Source organism: Cololabis saira, chromosome 13 (assembly GCF_033807715.1).
Source record: "Cololabis saira isolate AMF1-May2022 chromosome 13, fColSai1.1, whole genome shotgun sequence".
NCBI lineage: Eukaryota > Metazoa > Chordata > Actinopteri > Beloniformes > Belonidae > Cololabis > Cololabis saira.
The window spans coordinates 5,917,301-5,939,951 of NC_084599.1; the positions used below are offsets into that span (position 1 = coordinate 5,917,301).

Below are 22,651 nucleotides of genomic sequence, written 5' to 3' on the forward strand. Positions count from 1 at the left end.
GATCAGGCTGATTTGTCTCCTGAACACAGATGCATACTGTAGATGTGTTAGTATCTTTCCAATGATCACTTTAATAACTTTAAACTGTCAAAAGCATTAATGACTGATAACATAGTGTCAGTGTTCAGTATCAGATCACACCATCTGTCTCTGTTTGAGGCGAAGTGAATTTCATGGAAGACAACTGAGGAAAACTCAACAAAAATATCCAGACTGGTTTTGTCAAAATCCATTTTGACAAAACACAAATCTTCTGGGAGAATGTCTTCTGGGCGGATGAGACAAAACAGCTTTATGTTATTGTTAACAGATGCAAAAAGGAGGCTCGGTTATATTTTGGAGCTTTTTTATAAAGTGTCTTGAATCTGTGCAGGTTCAATTAAATCCCAAGACATTCTGGAGACAAATGTGCTGCCCAGTGTCAGAAAGCAGTCAGAAACACACACACACACACATACATAAACTATTTAACTACATTTAAAGACAGAATCAAGATGAAGAAGCAAAAAGGATTAAACTAAACTATTTTTCTTTTTGGAAAATGTAATTTGTTATCTGTCTTCAATGTGAATACCTATCAAACCTGTGTGTTTATGTATAAGTATATTCATCTCACGACCTGCCTCTCAGCTTCCAGAATGTTTTTAAGTTTTCCTCAGACATCCATTCATATCAGACACGACACTCAAAGAACTTTCACCTTCCTTTATGCCGGACTTCACACAATCAACGCACTTTAAAATACAGAGGACCATCCCTATGGAACAATTTACCTACATCACTAAAATCAATATCTCCACTGGCATTGTTCAAAAAACACTTGAAAAAAATCATTTTTTAGTTAAGATCAGAAACACATCTGGAGTTGTTAAATTGTACTTTTTTTTCATGCAATTATCCTACATCTTCATTTTTTCCATCTTTCAATAATTCAGTAGTGTTTTTCTTTTTCATGTTAAATTTTCTTTTTTTGTTTTATATGATCTATTTCTATTTTGTGTTTTCGCTTTTGCTGTTGTTATTGTTGTTTATGTTTGTTTTATAAAGGGGAGGCATTTTCATAAGGCTTTTTGGCTTCCACCTCTCCTGCACAAATGCTTCATTATTTTAGTATTTGCTGATTATGGTTTACAGTTTAAGATTAAGATTACCAGAATATTATAATTTTTTGAGATAGGATATTTGAGTTTTCTTAAACTGTAAGCCATGATCAGCAATGTTAAAATAATAAAAGGCTTGCAATATTTCAGTTGATTTGTAATGAATCCAGAATGTATGACATTTTTGTTTTTTTTAATTGCATTACAGAACATAAAGAACTTTATCACAATATTCTAATTTTCTGAGACAGTCCTGTAAACATGGTTCAAAGTTTGGCACGAAGACTGACCGTCAAATTAATCTTGATCGATCGGTGAGAGCTCCACCAATCAGCGCTCAGGCTTCTTGTGACGTAACCAGGAAGTGTTTGGCACCTGCAGGAGAGCAGGCTGATGTTCGGACAGGTGAGTCTGGTCCGTGTGGCTGATGTCTGTGCTCTAACAAGTTTCTCCTGGTGCCAGGAATCTTTTGGAGTGTAATATCCCTCGGTTAGAAACCGCTGAGCGACAGAATCGGACAGTTTTGTAGCTCCCAGCCGGAGCTAACGCTCTTAGCCGCAGCTGCACCGGATATTGTTTTATTTTGATCATCACTTAAATACTACATTGCGTCTGAAATGCGGACGCATATTTCAGCTCAATTTTAGCATAATTAAATTAAGTTATAAAGCATTAAATCCACAGTTCGTTCACTATATTTAGAAGATAAAATATGTGACAGTCTTATTTTGAAAAATTCTGACGGGCTGCGTTTCCTTTAGTTTTATGTATTTTTCAGCTTTAACGGGTTTATTATTGGTGAAACAACCGCTTTTTTGGTGTATCCTGGCCGTTACAGAGCTTTATGGTCTTTGTTTTTCGGCTTTAAGAGCAATAATCTGTCACCGGGGAGAAGATGGACGGAGCACCTGACACCGGAAGTCTTTTTTTTCCAAGTTTTTTTATTGACATAGATACAAACAAACAAACAAGGCACATAAAAGTCATATCAGAATTACAAACTTTTGCCTTGGGTTGAGCAACATCAGTATTATCAAATATACACTGTGAATCTAATTATTGTACAATATAAAAAAAAAAAACTCACAAGGGCCATCTTATATTAAATCATATCTTTCAAGTAAAGAAAACAGTTTAAGGGCTTTCTTTTCTTTAACAAGACTCAAGGACTTACTCAAGAGCTTTAGCTCATTTCTCCAATAGGTCAAACACAGTTTGGTCTTAAAAAAATCTACAAAATCTACATTTGTGAATGAAGAACTATCCCAATAACACCAAATTATTAAGGACAAAGTCCAAATTCTTGTCTTCAACAAAAACACCAAATATAACTGTCTTCACTGTTAAATGTAGCTCCATGTCCTTGGACTGTAGCAGCTCTGCATCTCACTGCACAAATATTACACTGAATCACAATCAAAGAAAAGATGTTGCAAAGTTTCAATTTCCCTTTCACAAAAAAACACAATTATTCAATTCAAAATTGCATTTTAATCTTAAAAACTCGTTTGTTGAGTAAATTTCATTTAAAATTTTGAAGTTTACCTCTTTTATTTTCGGTGGAAGTGAAAATGAAATATAATTTTTTCTTATTTTCCTAATCTTTTCCACTTCAAATTCCATTAGGATATACCATCTTTTTATTGGGTTAGGGTAATATTCTTCAAGCAAAATGTTTCTCATGACTTTGTTAGTACATTTAAAGTCACAAAAATGTAAACCTTTAATGCAGAGCTGTCTCAGTTCTGGAGAGACCTTAGTGACGAATGTCTTCTCTAACCATCGACCTCAGAGAAACTGGGATGGCTGGAAGTCCAGCAAGTAGTTTCAGGAAAACATACATCACACTTGAAACTAAACTGTTAAGTGCTGGAGTAATTGGACAAGAATGCTTATTTAATTTCTATATGTAGCACAAAATAATTACCTAGAAACACACAGTGACAATAAAGGACACTTTTAAAAACATTTTCACCTCCCTGATCAATTCAGTTTGATCCTGATGAAGCATGGATGGTATTGTTATCTTGAAATCTATCTGTCATGAGTGAATGAAAAACACAGTTGATGAGGAATAACCTGCTCCTTATAGATTCAGCCATTATGCACACCTTCATATTTTTTGGACACATGACTTGCAGACCTTTGGACACTAACCGAAGCCAGCCTATATTATGAAACCGATGCCACGTGCAGAGTAGTCCCAGTGCGTGATGGGAGCGTTGTTCACTGCCTGCTGGATACAATGCAGAGTAGTTATGTTTATATTGTACAGGAAGCTCTCACATCTTTTAATAAAGGAAAATATTTCACTGTAAGTGTAGCTTCTTCAGTGGAGAATACTGGAATATTGGATTAAAGCTGTTTCCGATATCTCTCTCTGTCCTCCAGTGATCCGTGTGATGTCACAGCGTTGGGAGTAGCATCTCTGCAGCATCAGGATGCAGATTCTGGTGGCCAAGTTGCTGGGCCTGCTGGGACTGTTTGGCCTCATGCTGGCCGGGGTTCTGGTCCCGGTACGCGTCCTGCTGGCCGACTGCGAGAAGGCCAACCGGTACAGACGGGCGCTGTCTCTGTGCAACTCATTCGGAGGAGGCGTGTTCCTCGCCACGTGCTTCAACGCTCTGCTGCCGGCCGTCAGAGAAAAGGTAAGCAAAGGAGCGTCCGCTTTAAAACAGGATAAATAGTTCTTGGGGACGCTGTTTAGTTTGACGGGATAAGCAGGCCCCCCACCCCCCCCTTATACAGAGGCTTCAGTCCTCAGGCTCTCCACGTTCCAGTCCCGGCCTGTGGCTCTTTCCTGGGAGTCTTATTGCTGTCAATAAAGGCCACGAGAGCCACTAAAAACCCTCATCTGATCTAGGGCTGGGGATCGATTCAAATGTCAAGAATCGATTAGATTCTGATTATTAAGATTCAGAATCGATTATCAAGATTCGATTCCGATATCGATTTAAAACTGTTTTTTTCAAGCTGTTGCATGAATCATATTAGTGTAGTTCTGCAACATATTAATACTAGTATTATATTGAGATTCAACAGCAAGTATTGCAGCTAATGATGCTGTAAGGACCAATCAGCTCCCAGAATGCTGATAGAACTGCTTGCAGAAACATCGTGTGGGGCAGAATTATCAAACAGATCCAGGGAGGAAACAGAGACGGATGAAATCGATTTCATTTTTTCCCATGTTCCGTTTTAATTTTTTCCATTTTTGGTCTATTTTGGTTTTTAATTTTTTAGAATTTGTTTTTTAGCATTTTATGAAAATGTAACCCCAAGACAGTAAAGTATATGAAATATGACATATATAGACAAAGTAATGAAATATAGACAATTTATGCAATTATAACTGAAAACTTTAATGTTTTCATACCTTTTAAACATTGTAAAAAAGAGGATCTGCACACAGCAATAGAGTACAAGTAAAAGAAACATTGCACAAGAACCATATGCTGACAACAACAACTAGACAAAAGAGAAAAAGACTAAACCATACAGAAAGAAAAATGAAAATATATATATACATGCCACTCAATAAAGGGTGAAGACACTGCATAAACATCAGGCAAATCGTCATAAAATGCAGTGCCCTTAGCCCTACAGTAATATATCCACGAAAAGATCTACAAAAATCCATATTATAGCAAAACACTCATGTCAAACTGACTTGCTTCTGCAGCTCCTGGTGGACATTCGAGGAACTGCATCACTAGTTCTTCTCCAGCGTTGAGCTGTGAGCTTTGTGTTCTAGGGCTGTCAAATGATTAATTTTTTTTAATCGCGATTAATCGCATATTGTCCATAGTTAACTCGCAATTAATCGCATATTAATCTCACATTTATTCACACATTTTTTTGCCGTTTTAAATTACCTTATGGTATTTTATTAAAGGAGCTTGAGGCCGGATTGAGGCAGGATTTATGAAAAAAATCCGTATACATTTTAAGTTTTCTAGTAATAATGTCAGATGAAGCGTTCCAAACCCAAAAGAATGTTTCCTCTAGTGTGTCTCTCCGTTGCCTTGAACAGGCTGTGTGCTGCAAAATGTGCTGCAATTCGGTCCCGAATTTCCCGTGCTGTCCTGTGGATGTGACGTCACATGACGCTGCATGCACGTTCTCCCCGTTCTCCCGTGCCGGCTTCACTGTTGGCTGCAGTACCCCCAACGGCCGTCGTGGTGAAGGGTGGCGCTAGAGAGTCTCATTTCTTAAAAGGAGCCTCATGCTCCTTTAAATGTTTTTAATCCTGTTAACAACATAAGAAAGGGCAAATATGCTGCTTTATGCCAATGTTTATTCAACTTTCCACAAAAAAAGCTTTTGACCTGAATGTAACATTTCATTTTTCATAAATACAAACACAATGTAGTCCCAACTTTACACTTGTAAAGACTAACTTAGTTTTTGTAAGCAGCTCAATGTAAAACAACCACATGCATCACAAACATTGTACTAGAAGTGCATTGGTCAGTTAAAGTTTCCATGTAATTATGCCTTTTTTGCAAGATCTCTGCATCGGTCGTGTGTTTGGCTGCAAGTGGTATTTGAGACTCGATGTACTTCGATGGTAATTCATTTCAAATCGATAGTACATGCGAATAACTTAAGTCTTGTCCAGCGAACCATCTGCATCTTTTTGAAAGTGAACTGGCCGTTCAAAACTCTCTTTTCATTCTCCATCTTTTCTCACTTTTCAAAAAAGTTCACGCAGTAGTTCACCATACTTTTCCTCAAGCTACGGTGCCGTCGACCACCAGAAATTATATAATGCGAGTTTTTTTTTTTTTTTTTTAGTTTTTTTTTTAAATCATGCGCCTTAAAGGAGCATGAGGTTCCTTTTAAGAAATGAGACTCTCTAGCGCCACCATTCACCACGACGGCCGTTGGGGGTACTGCAGCCAACAGTGAAGCCGGCACGGGAGAACGGGGAGAACACACATGCAGCGTCATGTGACGTCACATCCGCAGCCCAGCGCGGGAAATTCAGGACCGAATTGCAGCACATTTTGCAGCACACAGCCTGTTCAAGGCAAAGGAGAGATACACTAGAGGGCTCATTCTTTTGGGTTTGGAACGCTTCATCTGACATTATTACTAGAAAACTTGAAATGTTTACGAATTCTTTTCATAAATCCTGCCTCAATCCTGCCTCAAGCTCCTTTAATCGTGCGTTAAAAAAATTGTCGACGTTAAGTTAAGGCGTTCTTGACACCCCTAGTTTTTTTCTGTTGTTCTTTCTAACTTGTGGTTGTTCCCAGGTAGCGGACGTGTTCCAGCAGCTGAAGATCAGCAGCGACTACCCTCTGGCCGAGACCATGATGATGCTCGGCCTCTTCCTCACCATCTTCGTGGAGCAGACCGTCCTCACCTTCAAGAAGGAGAAGCCGTCCTTCATCGACCTGGAGACGTTCAACGCCGGCGGCTCGGAGGCCGGCAGCGACTCCGAGTTCGACACGCCCTTCATCTCGTCGGCCCGGAGCTCGGCGGGCGGCCGGGGTCACCACGGACACCACCACGGACACTTCAGCCCGCCGGAGCTGGCGGGGGCGGGGCCTCTGCGGCTGGCCAGCCTCGTGCTGGCGCTGTCGGCACACTCCGTGTTCGAGGGCCTGGCGCTCGGCCTGCAGGAGGACGGGGCCAAGCTGGGCGGCCTCTTCCTGGGCGTGGCCGTGCACGAGACGCTGGCGGCCGTCGCCCTCGGCGTCAGCATGGCCAAGGCCTCGCTGGGCATGATGGACGCCGCCAAGCTGGGCGTGGCAGTGAGCCTCATGATCCCGCTGGGCGGGGTGGTGGGCATGGGCATCGAGTCGGCCCAGACCATGGCGGGGGGGGTGGTGTCGGTGCTGCTGCAGGGACTCGCCGCCGGGACCTTTCTCTTCGTCACCTTCTTCGAGATCCTGGCCCAGGAGCTGGAGGACAAACGGGACCGGCTGCTCAAAGTGCTCTTCCTCATCCTGGGCTACGCCGTGCTCGCCGTCCTCATCTTCATCAAATGGTGACGGGACAGGAAGGGGATTCTGCGATTCTTGATGAGGAGATAGAGGACTTTAAGGGTGCTTTCACACCTGTCCCGTTTGGAGCAGTTGTTCCGAAACAGGGAGCGTTTCCCCCTAAAGATCGGTTGGTTTGGTTTATGTGAACACAGCAATCGCGCTCGGATGCGGGACAAAACAAGCGAGCTGAGATCTCCTAGGAGAGGAAGTCTCGGCCCGATTCCATTCCACACCTGGTGCGGTTTGTTTTTTTTTATTTGGAGTGAGAACATAATTGACACAGCAACCGACACAACTCCATTCATTGAGTATGTGCATTGTCCCAGCGTGGCATGGTGAAATTAAAACATTTTTAATTCGGGCAGGGTTTCGCAGCGCGAACCCTGTGGCAGGCGCCCTCTCGCCCGCCGCTGAGCTCGGTGCTCGGCGCAGAGCGGTAGCACATAAATGAATGGGATCGGCTGCGGTCTGCGCTTTGCGCCCTCTCTGTGAAAGGGGCTTGTTGTTTTTTCCCGGGGTACGGAAGAGGAAATTCCTTCACGTTCATTTCTCACCAATGAGAGAACAGCTGGTTCGCGCATGGCATTTGTTAACAGTTTTGAACCGCTACAGATGGTTGTCTTGTGAACATAAACCCCACAAACGAGAAACGAAACAACTGTATCGATTTAGCCCCTGAATCAGAACAAAACAAACGGGCCACAGGTGTGAAAGCACCCTATAACGACTGTAGAGTTAGTGAAAAGCCATTGCTTCAATGCTTTTATGCTGCTTAGATGCTGAACAGACATTTCTGAACTTATTTTGTATGAATTTAGGTTCATGTGTAACTAGCGCCCCTGCTGGTGGGGACAGATGGCACTGAGATCATTCGTCATTTTTATAAAATAATCTACACTCAGACCACCAAACAAATGAGCATCAAGTTTTAACTCCAGAGAGAACATTTGAATCCAACAAGAGTTAAGGTTTGAAATGGAAACTCCACAGATTGTAACAGATGCCCACTCGGAGACAGAAAATCTCACACTCATTGAAAAACAACAAAAACAACCTTGCTTTCTACATCTCACCAGTATTAGGGCCAGGCAGGAGAAATAATATTTAGGCGGGGAAATTTTTTTTTATTGTGCACTTCGAGAAAAAAGTCGAAATGTCCAAATTAATGTTGAAATACAATTTCAAGAATAAAGTTGAAATTTCACCCTTTTTTCTCAACATTTCAACTTTTTTCACAAAATTGTACTTCAACTTTTTTCTCGACATTTTGACTTTTTTCCCAAAGTGCATAATGAAAAAAAAATCTTCCTCCTCTAAAATATTATTATTATTTTTCTCCTGCCTTGCCCTAATACTGTTCTGTACAGCTCTGAATTCAGTCTTAGCGGAAAAGAAAAACTTGATTGGGTTTTTTATATATATTACACACACGCATACATACAGTGTGTCTCTTCTGTAATCTCACATTTCCTTTTTAATTTAACATAGGTTCTATTAAAATAAACTTTGAAATTGCTGCGAAATAAACATTTTAATTAGATGTGTTATTTTAGAGCAGGGTTAGAGGAAATGTTCAGTTTTTCTTCTTTTTCATAAGCGATGATATCTGGTCTCAGAATAAGGAGGAGAGACAAGTCTTTCCCAGCATGCAGTGTGGCTCCGCCTGACATGAAGTACCGCAACATGAAGAAAAAAAACTCTTTGACTTGTTAAACCTGTTTGAAAGCAAATATTGACATTACAACTTAGAATTCCAAAATGTTCTTCAGAAGTTAAGATGTTGACTTTATAGACATGTGTGTTTTAACTTTTCAAAAGCCATTTCAGACGCGTAAACGAGTCCTAATTTCAGTTCTCACTGAAATACCTTAAATATTCCTAAGTGTCTACAAATAAACCAAACTCCACAAAGACAATATATTGATGTTGATCGTGTAGACGGAGGCCCCCTAGTGGCTGGGAGGACTCTGCACCTGTGTATTCTCCTTAAACATGGTTAAAGCTCCATAGTATAGAAACGTTGAGTTGTTGCTGCCGTGGAAGGCGAGCTCCTCCTGTCGCCTGTCCAATCTTTAACATTTACCTCGCTGCTTCATCCCTTTCTGTCCGTTGCTACTTAGCTTCAAGCCTCTTTATCATTTCCCAGAATTCCTTGCGTGATCTCCAAATCCTCTATTAATCTTCATTAAAATGTAATTTATTACTACATATTTATGACTTAATAATGTAAATGTTTATGTGAAGGATTTTTTTTTTTTTTTTAATGTTTGTATATTTGTGGGTTTTTTTCAATAAAGTTTGTGACACTGATGCTGAGATTGTGACAATACTTCCTGTCTGGGGCGATCTCGGACCAGCAGAGGAAGTTCCCAACAATATTTATGACACATGTTATTTTAACTTTACTGTTAAAACATTTTTTTTTGTGATCAATTTTTTATTAAGAATCTTATGGTAACAAGATGATCATAGTGAATGGAAGCAGAGATTCTCTCCTTCCTATGCTGAAAAAATAAAATATAACAAGAAAAAAAAAACTATATATACAGCAACAATAATAAAACAGACAAAAAAACTAAAGAAACAGCAAAAACAAAACAGAAGATAAACAAATTATGTCTCCCCCAACCCTTCCCCCTGCAGGAATCCCTGTATCTCTAAAAACCATCAACATTAAGATATCCAATGAGACACAACAATGCTAATTTCCTCCACCATTCATGATGATATCCACAGAAAGTATATGTATCCACTAGAGAATGAAGAAAGAGTGCACATAATGTACTATTAAAACATTTTTAAGTCATGTAAATTGTAAGTGGTGGAGCCATCGTGGTCTGCGGTTGGTCGACTCTGTAAAGGCACTTTTTCACTAGAACCTACTCAGCCCGACTCCACTTGCCTTCGTTTCTTTTCAATACCCAGATGAGAAGTAGGAGGTTGGAATGAAGCTGCTGTGACGTATTTGATTGTGTATTGTCTAAGAATTTATCAAACCAGTTCAGAAGTCCGCTTTGTGGTTTTGAGTTTTAAGCCGGCGGTGAGCACGTCGACACAGACCAGGGGTCTGGTTGAAATGCTGACCCAGATTGATTTGGCTACAGGGTTTTTATACAAAAGTTCAATCAACAATGAGAGGAATAAACCAGCCCAGTGAGAGCCAGTCAGAGGGGTGACCCTTAAGCTTTGGGACCACCCCTGAGGGATCAGGAAGTCCATATATGGTTTTGTCTCTGTAGCGGCTGGAAGTCGAATCCACTCCCCCGGTGCCAATCTCAGCAGGGATGCAAGACGCAGGAACTTGTGTGAGACAATAGGCCACAGACGAAAATCACCCCATGGGGTGCTCTAGTGTTCCAAGTCTGTTTGAGGCAACGTCCAAGGTGTGATAGGAAGTTGAAGCTACTTAAAAGGTGTTGAGTCCAGTTCAAAGCCCTGCAGGAGGTAGGACTGGGGCAACCTGCCCCTGCAGGGGGGCCAAGCTGTCACAATGCTTCATCAGTATCTAAACGAAGAAGACAACAACACTAAAGATGTAGAACCTGGAGGAGATGATAGATGTGCTGCTGGATCTGTGGCTTGTGTTCCATATCAAGTTAAAAATGAGAGAGAGAAGCTTCAAGCGGCAACGCTTTTTAATTTTTTTAGTTTGTCTCGGCGCTGCTGAAGAGTCAGCTGGAGCCGTGAGCAGCTATGAAGAGACAGAGCTCCTGGTAGATCTGGTCGTTCCTTATCGCCCGTCTAGATCCCTTTTTAATTCTCTCCTCAGCACCAGGTTTATGAACATCTGCACCTCAGAGTTGGATCATGAAACAGACTTCTGCTGCCGTTGCTGGTTGAATAAAATGAACAAGAATCCGTCAGAGTCTCTTTCTCTGATTTCCTCCTCCTGACTCAGACGTCTGACTCCAACCCCCCGACCAATCGGTGGCCTGTAGTGTGATGATGTCAGATACAGCCGACTCAGCAGCTTAGAACCTCAGCACTCAGAGTAGTTACAGAACAAGTATCTACTCGGCACGTTAGACCCCTAGTGGAAAATCGGGCTGAGTAGGTACTAGTGGAAAAGCACCAATAATGTGCTGTGATAACATGTTTAAGTCATGTAAATTGCAAGCGGTCGTTCCATCTTGGTCTGCGGTTGGTGGACTCTAATGAGGAGCCAGGACTTGGAGGTGGACGTGAGTTCCTGTCCGTCTCTCACCTGCAGCCGAGTTCATCCGTGTGACCTCCAGGTGGACTGTGACGTTGCAGAAGCTTCCTGTCCACCGGCTCAGCCGGCACAGCGGCAGCCACAGGGATTAGATTAGACGCATCCGGGTTTGATTGTTTGTTTGTTGACGTTTAGCACGGACAAATCCCAGCGGCGGGACCCAGAGGCTCAGGTTCTAATCCCAGACTTCAGGTTGGCCTAGTGTGGTTAATCCCAACCTGATCTACAGATTACAGGTGGAAAACCATCGTGGCTCTCCTGCTTCCTGCTATGAGGATCTTCTGATGACTGGAGTTGCTGGAATGAGCTCAGGAGAGACATTCACACCAGACACCCTACAAACCTACGACGGAGTTTTAGAACCAAACTAAAAAAAAAAATATGGAAATTACGAGAATAAAGTCGTAATATTACGAGAATAAAGTCGGAAAATTACGAGAATACAGTCATAATATTACGAGAACTTTCAAAATATTACATATGTCATTCATATAAAGTATAACAATCTTTGGTCTTAACACTGACCCCTGCGGTACACCATAAGTTATGTCCAAACATGAAGAGGAACAATCTTCCGGCTTCACAACTGTTTCCTGTTGCTTAAGTAACTTTTGACTCAGTTTAAAACTATAGTGGGGCAAAAAAGTATTTTGTCAACCACCAATTGTGCAAGTTCTCCCACTTAAAAAGATGAGAGAGGCCTGTAATTTTCCTCATAGGTAACTTCAACTATGAGAGACAGAATGAGGGGAAAGAATCCAGGAATTCACATTGTAGGATTTTTACTGAATGAATTACCGGTAGTAAATTCCTGGGTAAAATAAGTATTTGGTCACCTACAAACAAGCAAGATTTCTTGTTACCTGTATTAATTGTACCTGTTTTAACTCGGTACCTGTATAAAAGACACCTGTCCACAACCCAGGTGGTGCAGGTTTCTGAGGACCACAAGCGTAAATGACTGATATCTGAAAATCCCTGAACAAAGAGAGAAGGCAATAATTGATTCAGGGAAACAACAGATTCATTGATCATGTAAAGATTCAGTTTGACACATTAAATCATGAAACGCTGATAAATGACTTTAGTTCAATGATTTGAGGATGATTCACTTCATCATTTCAGTTTCCATCAGCTCAGCTGTACATCACTTTCAATAGATTCACTCTGATAAACCAGTAAATGTAAAAGTAGTTTAGGTGGATAAAAACCATCAGGAGCAGTGATAACCTGCAGACACAGGAAGCAGCACCAACAAAACAAGCTCACACATCAACAAAACAACAAGAAGACGTCAAAGTACCGTCCAGAAAGTGTGATTGACAGCTGATCTCTGAGCAGTGAAGAAATATCACAACAGTGAGTTCTCAGTAATGACGATGGAGATGAAAACTGGAAACTGAAATACACATTTAAACAGCTGTCCCTGAAATATCTGCTGTCTATTTTAACCTCATCAACTTGGCAACAGTCTCCATGACAGTATTCAAACTGAAATCCAGCTCAGAGCGGCTGAGTGAATGTGGTCTGGACTCTGTGGAGGAGAGTCCTGGTTCCAGAGTCTCTGTAGAAAGACAGAATACCTGCACTGTGATGCAGTTACACTCCAACTCTGGAGGAACCAGGACCTGAGACATCAGTGGAGACTTTGTTGAACCAGAATGTGGAACTGTCTCTGAAACAACACAACAAACAAGATTTATCATTGAGTCCAGATATGCCAGGGGTGTCCAAAATCGGTCCTCGAGGGCCGGTGACCTGCATGTTTTAGATGTCTCCCTTTTTTTATCAAACCGTGATACAAGGAGCTTGGTCATCAACAGAACTATCCAGACTTTGATGACAAGCTGGTGATGACAGTTAATTAGAATCAGGTGTGTTGATGCAGGGAAACAACTAACACATGCAGGACTGTGGCCCTTGAGGACCGACTTTGGACACCCCTGAGATATGCATTCATCTGAACCTCCTCCTCTGCTGATATTCTTGTAAGCGCTTGCTACATAAACTCCTCCTCGTCTCAACTCCACCTCCCTGTAACAACGTCCAGTCAGACTCTCTCTATTCAGGACCTGAAAATAACCAGTGAATATGTCTGGATGACTGGAATAAGACTGATTATCTTTCATTACTGTTACTTTCCTGTTTCCCTCTGATAATACCAGACGTGTGTTTGCTGTGTTTGGATCTAGTGTGATTTCTCATTAATATTTTAAGAACCCAGTTCTGGTCTTTGGTTGTGGTTCTGACAGTGTTTTGGGAGAAATCTCAATTAGGTTCTAGGAGTGGTCGGCTGTACCAAAATGAATCACACACACACACCTCGCCTTTGCTATAAGATATTCATACATTTATTAGCAAAAAGCAAGCATTTACATAGAAGACATCCACAAAACTGCCAGTTTGCTAGAGTAATTCGCCAAGTTACCCCCCGCAGACAGCAGTACACACAAAACCAGCAGTTTGCTAGGGCAATTTGTCGAGTTACCCCCCGCAGACAGCAGTACACACAAAATTACTCGTTTGCTAGGATAAAGTGTCAAGTTACCCCCTGCAAGTGGCTGAGCAATATTCATCACAGACAACTACAAAGGTTTTTAAGGCCTATCTTACCTCGACAAGGGGACTGGAGAGCCGGGACAGTCCGGTTTGAGTAGGCCAAGGAATAAAAACCGCACCGGGCGTCCTGCACTAACCCACGGCAGACTCTGAAATCCACTTCCGGCTACAGCGTCTTTATACCTTTCCCTCAGCACCTTGCGGAGGTGGGGGGGGGGGAGGCCTATTCGCCCCCCCGTCCGCAAGCTCTCAAAACAAGTTTCGGCTCCCACGGGACCAAAATCCCGTGCGAACCAGGCTCTTTCTCACAGAAAAACAGGCATTTGCTATGATAAACAGCAGGTGCGTGGCTGACTAAAAACTAAAGCTGTGTTTTGGGAATCTAGGGCATCCTCAGGACACAACATTTATTTTTTCTCCCTTCAGACAGTAACACATCTGCCTCAGTCATTGACAGTTAGATGTTTGTCCACGTCTCTCTCAGAAGGTCCTGTAGTTTATCTCTGACCTCTGACACAGCTGCTGTCACGTCCTCAAAGTACTTCCGAGGACGAATATTGATGCTGGAGGAGTGTGTGGACTCACTGAGTCCTGACAGTGAGGGGTAGTTGTGGAGGAACTGGTTGTGGTCCCCTGTGTTTGAGAGCTGCTCCAGCTGCATGTCTTTCCTCTTCAGGTCAGTGATCTCCTGCTGCAGCTTCTCCTCCAGCTCTCTGACTCGACTCCCTTCAGTTTCCTGCTGGGATCTGACCTGCTGCTTCACATCAGAGCTTCTTTTCTGGATGAGACTAATCAGCTAAGTGAAGATTTCCTCCCTGTCCTCCACTGTTTTATCAGCAGGCTGATTGATGGCCTCCACCTCCTGTTGAAGCAGCTTCACATCTTTCTCTCGGTCCTGGATTCCCTGCTGGATTTGTTGTCGACTCACCTCTATCTCCTTCTGCTTCTCAGTCCTTTCTGCTGCAGCTGAGACGGTTGCATGGCCTTTATGTTCATCCATTAAACAGAAATAACAGATCAGTCGGACAGAAAATCTTCATCAACTCATAATGACGAGAGCAGATGTTCTCCTGGAGGTTCTTGCAGGGATCCACCAGCTCCTGTTTCTGTAATGGTGGACCAACATAGTGATGTTGGAGGTGTTTCTCACAGTAAGAAACTAAACAGACCCGACAGGACTTGATGGCTTTCACCTTCTTCCCAGTGCAGACCTCACAGGCCACATCTTCAGGTCCAGCAAAGCAGTGATCAGCTGGAGCAGCCTGGAGTCCAGTCATCTTCAGCTGCTCCACTAAATCTGCTAACACAGTGTTTTTCTCCAGGACAGGCCTCGGTATGAAGGTGTTCCTGCACTGAGGACAGCTGTAGATTCTCCTCTGATCTTCTCCATCCCAGCTAACACAGCTCACACAGAAGCTGTGTCCATAGGAAGTAGTCACTGGATCCTTCAGTAGATCCAGACAGATCGAACAGGAAATGTTTTTTTTTGTCCAGCTAACACACACACAGCTGTGCCATTTTACCATTGCACCCACTTACCTCCAGTTTTAAACTGTTAACATCAGCCCTGCGTTATTGCCCCCCCTTGTTCACTAAAAACAGGTCAAACTAGTCCTTTATACCAAGCCATTAAACTTTTAAATATTGCTAGGAAATAGCCCTCCAGCTGGCTGTGCAACACCATGTACAAGTGGATGCACCGTGTCTGTTTTACTGTTCTGTGTCCCTGTTTTTATGCTATGTTTGTCAAATTGCCATGTGTGTCTTTTGCTGCAAACAAATTTTACCCACGGGGACAATAAACACATATCTATCTATCTATCTATCTATCTATCTATCTATCTATCTATCTATCTATCTATCTATCTATCTATCTATCTATCTATCTATCTATCTATCTATCTATCTATCTATCTATCTATCTATCTATCTATCTATCTATCTATCTATCTATCTATCTATCTATCTATCTATCTATCTGTCTATCTATCTATCTATCTATCTATCTATCTATCTATCTATCTACCTCTCAGAAAGAATGACTGTGTGAGTTTCACTTCCTGATGAATGAGACTGGTTTGACAGTGAATGTACAGTGGATGTGAAGGGGAGAGAACAGGGAAACAGGTGGACAGAGTGGAGGATGGCTGTGTGTTGTAACAGGAAGAAGGAGGAGTTATCAGGCTGAGACTGATTCCAGGAAGAGGACTGGTTTGAAACAGATCACATTTAGATGTGATCCAGCTCAGTTTTTACTTGGTAAACATTTTTCAGAATACTTGTGTTTAGACATGGATCCCATTTTTACAATCAGCTCTTCTATTTCATATCCCCAAATAATTATAAATAAAAGACAAAAAACACTAACTGATGCAGTATTAATTTATGGAAATGAACCATGCACTGCAACAAAAGCAAGTGATACAGATCAGGGCAGAGTGTAGGATGGCTGTGTTTCATAACAGGAAGAAAGAGTTATCAGACTGATTCCAGGAAGAAGACTGGTTTGAAACAGACTCTGAGTTCAGTTTTATTTTACATCACATCATATTTTAAAATGTGGGTCAACTCGGATTTCCCAGCTTGGGATAAATATAGTATATCTATCTTTCTATTTTAGGTGGCAAATTCTTCTGGACATCATGGATCCCCAGGGTTCTTTATCAGCTGTTCTGTTTTGTGATTCGAAAGATTGCACAAAAAGTAAGAACATTTGTGTTTGGTAGAATAAAAAAAGAATGTGAAAAAACTTAAAGCGGAGTTAAACCGTGCCAAACACGAACATCTTGCTAAGAGGCTAACAGTGTTCAATTAAAGGTTTACCAGATATAGTATTATTTGATCAGGAAACAAACTAAGTTTAGACCAAAAGGTTTGGTGGAATAAGAGCCCGCAACACCGTGCAAACTGCAAAAGACTGCAAACACCAAACAGGAATTGATGCAATAAGCCTACTTGTCGCAATACGTTACCACCAACCAGGATCTTTGAACACACAACATGTGGAACTTTGAGGCGCTTTTTTCCTTTTGAGGGAAGCAATCTTGTGACGAAGTCCAGGGTGATGTCAAACCAAGGACGATGGGGTACAGGAAGAGGACGCAGAAGCCCTGCTGTAGGGTGTTGAGAGACCTTGTTTCTGGTGCACACCTGACAGGCAGCCAACTTATTTCTCCATAGCGGACCACCAGAACCGTTTTTTGATCACGAAGCACGTCCTCTTGATTCTCGGATGATAGGACAACAACTAATTCTGGGGACAACCATCAGGTACCACAGTGTGGTACCTGATATAATATATATATATAATATATTATATATTATATATTATATATATATATATATATATATATATATATACTGTATATATATATATATATATATATATATGTATATATATATATATATATGTATATATATATATATATAGTGGTGGGAAAAAAATTGATATTGCAATATATTGTTGTGCTCTCTGTCGCAATAAATAATTGATATACTGATGGCAAATATTGATATTTTATTTTTTATTACAACACATAATGGATTTACGCGGTTGTCACCGACCGTCAGTACTTAATCTCTCCTGTCCTGTTTGTGGGGGCGCTAATCCCGTAAATGGTAAAAGCAGCGACCGGAAGAAGAAGCGTTAACAACAGAAGAAGAAGAACCACGTGAGAAGAACAGGCAAGAATGGCGGAAAATACGAAAACAGAAAAACAAATTAAAGACCCACCCGCAAGTTTCCACTCTAAAGTGTGGAGAGACTTCGGCTTTCACGAGACAGATGACGGGAAAACACTGGATAAGGAATATGCAATCTGCAAGAACTGTTTTGCGAAAGTAAAATTTAACAGCAACACTACAAATCTGCAAAGCCCCCTCGTTCGCTATCACGGTGAACTAGTCGCAGGTGAAGGCAATCAAAGTCAGCCAACAATCACGACTGCTTTTAAAGCAGTTGCCCTTTGGGTCGCCGAGGGCACAGAGTATCACCAAGTCCATCGCTGAATTTATTTGCAAGGACCTTCGCCCATACAGCGTGGTGTAAAATGATGGCTTTTGCAGAATGCTAGCAACGCTGGAACCAAGGTACGAGGTGCCGAGTCGTCGGCACTTCACAGACAAAGTCATCCCTGCATTGTATGCAGAGACCAGGGCAAAAGTAGAGGCTGCACTTCACTCTGGTAAACGAGTTGCACTAACCTGCGATGGCTGGACTTCAAGGGCCACCGAATCCTTTGTAACCATTACTGCCCACTTCATAGACGAAAACTAGGATGCACAAACCTACGTCCTTCAAACTCGGGTTATGAATGATAGTCATACTGGCGCTCACATGGCAGAAGTGCTTAAGAAGGCTGCAGAGGAGTGGAAGCTCACAGAAAAAGAGCCAGCAGTGGTTACTAACAATGCAGCAAACATGTCCGTAGCTGTTGAGATTACAGGATATCTACACGTTCGCTGTTTCGCTCATGTGTTGAATCTCGCGGTGCAGCGCGCCCTGAAACTGCCAAATGTCGCTCGACTGCTCGGGACAATTAGGAGAATTTGCACGTTCTTCCATAGGAGCACCCCAGCAGCTGAGGCCCTGAAGAGGAATCAGAAGATGCTAAACCTCCCGCAGCACAAGCTGATAGCTGATGTTGTTGTCCGCTGGAACAGCCTAGGAGATGATCAGCCGCTTTCTTGAGCAACAGCCAGCTGTTACTGCTGCCCTCTTATCTCCAGAGGTAAGGTGTTTATTATATCTTGTTACTGAATTGTATGGAAGATCTGTAGTGTGTGTTTCAACATTTGTGAATGATATACAATATAAAAAAATGGTGTTACATTATATTATGATTATAAAGAATAATTTAAAATGAAACTGAACATATATAAACTGCATATGTTGATTAACTAATGTGCCTATATACTTTAAAACTAATGTCAATGTGATGAACTAGTGTGTGTATTCTGAGTTGTCTCTGGAGAATTCTGTACCAGGCACGAGATAAGGGGGGCCCCAAGCCACCCCTACTTTCAGAGGTAATAAACTTGTTCTCAAGACAGAGGCGGGCAGATCTGTTAGGATGGCTGCGGAGAGCTGTCCTGCAGGTCTCCCTCTGCAGAGGTAATGTCTTTAATTGTATTCCAGTTTTGTGTCTTATTTACCTTTTCCAGCTCAATTTAAGAACCCGGCGTGATGAATTCGATCACAACAATTTGGGGGCGTCGTCCGGGATTGAGATCAGGAGAGAGGTAATTATGAAAAACAGCTCGTGCGAAAAAGGCGAGGACACGGCCCGCGCGGCAAATTCAGGGTAAGCAGACCGTTTATCTGCATTGGATATACTCAAATCAAGACCGTGTCCAAAGTCTTAAGTAAACACCCAGCTGCTGAATTTAATAACTGCTAAATTTAAGGAATGATAACTGCTGAATTAAGAATTGCTAAATTTAAGGAATGACAACTGCTAAAGTTAATGAAGAAAGGACAAGGCTGGAATATAAATTAACTAGATAGTGTACACAGAGGGGGTTAGAGTCCCCAGAGAGGGTTAGAGTCCCCAGAGAGGGTTTGAGGCCCCAGAGGGGGTTAGAGTCCCCAGAGAGGGTTTGAGTCCCCAGAGAGGGTTTGAGGCCCCAGAGAGGGTTAGAGGCCCCAAAATTGTCATGGTTTGAGGCCATTTGGCATTTTTGAAAATCTTGGGCGTGGCGGCCCCCACCGTGACATTGACGAGTGCACGGATTTTGCTGGGTTACAGTCCCGGGATTGAGACCACCCAAATTCTAAGAGCTGCCAAAGAAACTTACAGTAAAAAGTTGATGGTATGCAATTGAGGATGGAACAGGATTTTGGAAACTGTAGAGAGGTTTAAAATTCCTGAGAAACTTTAAATGTTGAGGGTATTTGGCTTTGTGAAGATATTGTAACATCTATGTTGACATGGGCTTGAAAAACAGAAATAGATGAGATTGTGAAGTATGTAAAAATTCAGCAGTAACTGCTGGCCTTGCTATGTGAGAAAGGAGGGGCTGCGCTTGTGTGTAAAGCGCCTGCTGTGTGTGTGTGTGTGTGTGCGTGTGAGACAGAGACTTCGTGTGTATGTATGTGTGTGTGTGTGTGTATGTGAGAGACAGAGACTCCTGGGATGTGTGTGTGTGTGTGTGTGAGAGAGAGGGAGAGATGTGTGAGTATGTGTGTGTTCCTTTGTGTATTATGTTCATAAGATTTTGTGAACAGCTGAAATATATTCTGTCATTTTAAGAGAAAGAAAAGTATGATTTAATTGACTTCGTAGTTTAAAATGGGAAATAGGTAAAAGAGAGATTTTGGAAGTTGCAGGTTCAGATGACATGGTCGTAAAAGTCCACTCCTCTCCTCTGAAAAAGGGGAGGGGTTGAATGGGCCTTTTTAACAGGAATTAGATAAAGTAATGCTAAAAAGCTAGAGATTATGCTGATAATAATCTTATTTAGGGGTTGAATAGGTGACAAATTTTAGAATCTGTTTGGATATGATAAGATAATATTTCAAGAAGTAAAAGGTTTAAATTCATATGAGCCTCTCTCTGTCGACTTGGTTAAAATAATATGAACAATGAGCTTCAGCTTCTCTGTTGACATTTTTTAAGATAACATTAACAATGAGCTTCTTAAAATGATGCATTTTGTGTCTAATAAAGAAGACTTTTTTATTTGATAAAATATACATGAGCTTCAAGGAGAGGACTTTTTGGGAGTTTGTTTGTTTAGGTCAAGAATGTTTGTCTGTGTACTGGAGCACCCCCCCACCCTCAGCGAAATATGGTGAATTGGTTAGGGGCGGCTCATATTCCTTAAGTGTCAAGTGAGGGCATAATAATATTAACGCCTTAGTTGATATAAAGGAGTTGATGAATACAGATTTTGGAATCTGTGATAGTAGGGACATTGTAATTTCTGTCTGTAATTTGTATAGTTGAGGTTACTCTCATTTTTGGGAAGTGGAATTGCTTTTGCAATTTTCATTTTATTTAGGAAAAGGACCAGATTGAAATGACAAATTACACATATGGGTTAGAAGTTTTACAATTTTATTTAGGATTTTTCTACGGTTATTAATATTAGGACAGTCAGTGGATAATTTACTTTTACATTTTTGAACAGGGTTTGTCACTTTCTGTTTACTGTAACTGTTGCTGAGAGAGGAAAAATATATAAAGATTATTTTCTTTTGACAAGCATTAGTTAGTCCTCCATTAGTGAACCAAGGATTTTTTTAAATAAATTTGGATTAATATGAACGAGAAAGAAGCCTAAGGACGCGAAAAAAGTTTACTAGGGAATTTAAAGTCAGTGAAAACTGAAAAGCCACTAGGATAAGACAAGAGGGTCGAAAAAGATAACGAAGGAATGTAGGGGTACGAACAGACCAGTCGTAAAAAGCAAAAGGACTCCCTTTCTCCACTAAAAACATGTCGTAAACATGTCGGGTGAAACAGAAAAAAAAAAAAAAAAGGACGGGAAACTTTCAGCGCCAGGCGCGGGGTCAGTGGCTGAGGTCAAGCCAAGAGGTACTGGTAGTAAAATCAGGCATTGAACACACACAAATTTTATGAACCACCTTGAGCACCCAACCCCCACATATCATTACGTACACAGAGGGATGGGGGGGGGGGCAAAGGGGAAGGCCTGGTTTGGCGAGGGGGTTGCCATAGAGACCCAGGAAAAGACACGCCCCACAAAGAGACAACAGGGGACTGGCTGCTTCGGAGAAAAAACAGACTTTACCATTCACATGCCCCCTCAGGATGAGGGTGGGGCGCAAACCCTGAGACATTTTTTTTTTCTCGTATCACCGCAAGCTCCTTGTGACCTGATGGGGACAGACCAACTGATCACTTGGGGGTGATGATTCAGTGTGGTCCGGATGGTTGGACGCTAACCTTTCTGGACGGAGGTACAAAACAATGCGTCGGTTATCCATCCAGCGGACATTGCATGTTATCTCCTCAGCCAGGTCTGGCTGCAGAAATACAGTATGTGGACTTTGTTTGAACCAGAAACATTGGTTACTCCTGGCTCGATATACGGTCTATCAACAGTGGCGCCCCTGAGTCACACCTGGTGTCCTTACGCTGGTTCCCCCAATCCTTAACATATCACATTATTTTACGATACACCTAATGGTAACATGATGCCTTGCACTCACATTATGACACGACTAAGGTGGTATGAAATTATCAAAAGGCTTGCCCTCATGTATCATTGGTTTTGCGTCTAGGCCATCAAGCTAAGGATTTAATGCCTCCAAAGCAAAATTATAATCACCACCCAATAGTTGTACGACATGGTGAAACAACTAGGCGTTAGGATTTAGAGTTTTTCTGTAACAGGATCATCAACAAGTGATCCTGTTTCAAAAGGGGGAGTAAGGTTGGTAATTATGTGACGTGTAAACACGACCCTACATGTAAACAGCATGTAGCAGTAAAAAGAAATTAATCAAAAAGAAATTAAGAAAATGAAGCATCAAATATTTCGTACACACACGACGGATAGCACAGGGGGAAAACCACACAAGTGCATGCAAAGAATCGTTCGTGACGACAAAGTCAGGGAAGACTTAGTGAAAACACCATTTGACAAAGCGATTAATTTGTTTGTAGACGGATACAGTTTGGATACTGGAACGAAGGGTTACAATTAGCATATGCGATAGTAAACGAGGAAGACGAAACATGGGTAACAGTAGATGCTAGAAGGATTGAAGGAATCAGAATCAGAATCAGATTTATTAGTCAAGTTTGAATATTGCC

General features: G+C 41.7%; 1 protein-coding gene and 1 pseudogene across 1 annotated transcript; one reads left to right on the plus strand and one right to left on the minus strand.

Moving 5' to 3' along the window:
- Positions 1-1,459: 1,459 nt before the first annotated feature.
- On the plus strand, positions 1,460-9,396 carry LOC133458026 (zinc transporter ZIP3-like). Its single transcript, XM_061737492.1, has 3 exons — positions 1,460-1,505; positions 3,492-3,748; positions 6,362-9,396. The coding sequence occupies exons 2-3, from the start codon at positions 3,542-3,544 to the stop codon at positions 7,100-7,102; spliced, it is 948 nt and encodes a 315-aa protein (XP_061593476.1). The 5' UTR covers positions 1,460-1,505; positions 3,492-3,541; the 3' UTR covers positions 7,103-9,396.
- A 4,929-nt stretch (positions 9,397-14,325) lies between these two features.
- On the minus strand, positions 14,326-15,394 carry LOC133458079 (E3 ubiquitin/ISG15 ligase TRIM25-like; annotated as a pseudogene).
- Positions 15,395-22,651: the final 7,257 nt, after the last annotated feature.

Coding starts and splice junctions, on each gene's coding strand:
- LOC133458026 (XM_061737492.1), top strand. CDS start 3,542: ATGCAGATTCTGGTGGCCAAGTTGCTGGGCCTGCTGGGACTGTTTGGC. Junction 3,749..6,361: donor TGCCGGCCGTCAGAGAAAAG/GTAAGCAAAGGA, acceptor GGTTGTTCCCAG/GTAGCGGACGTGTTCCAGCA.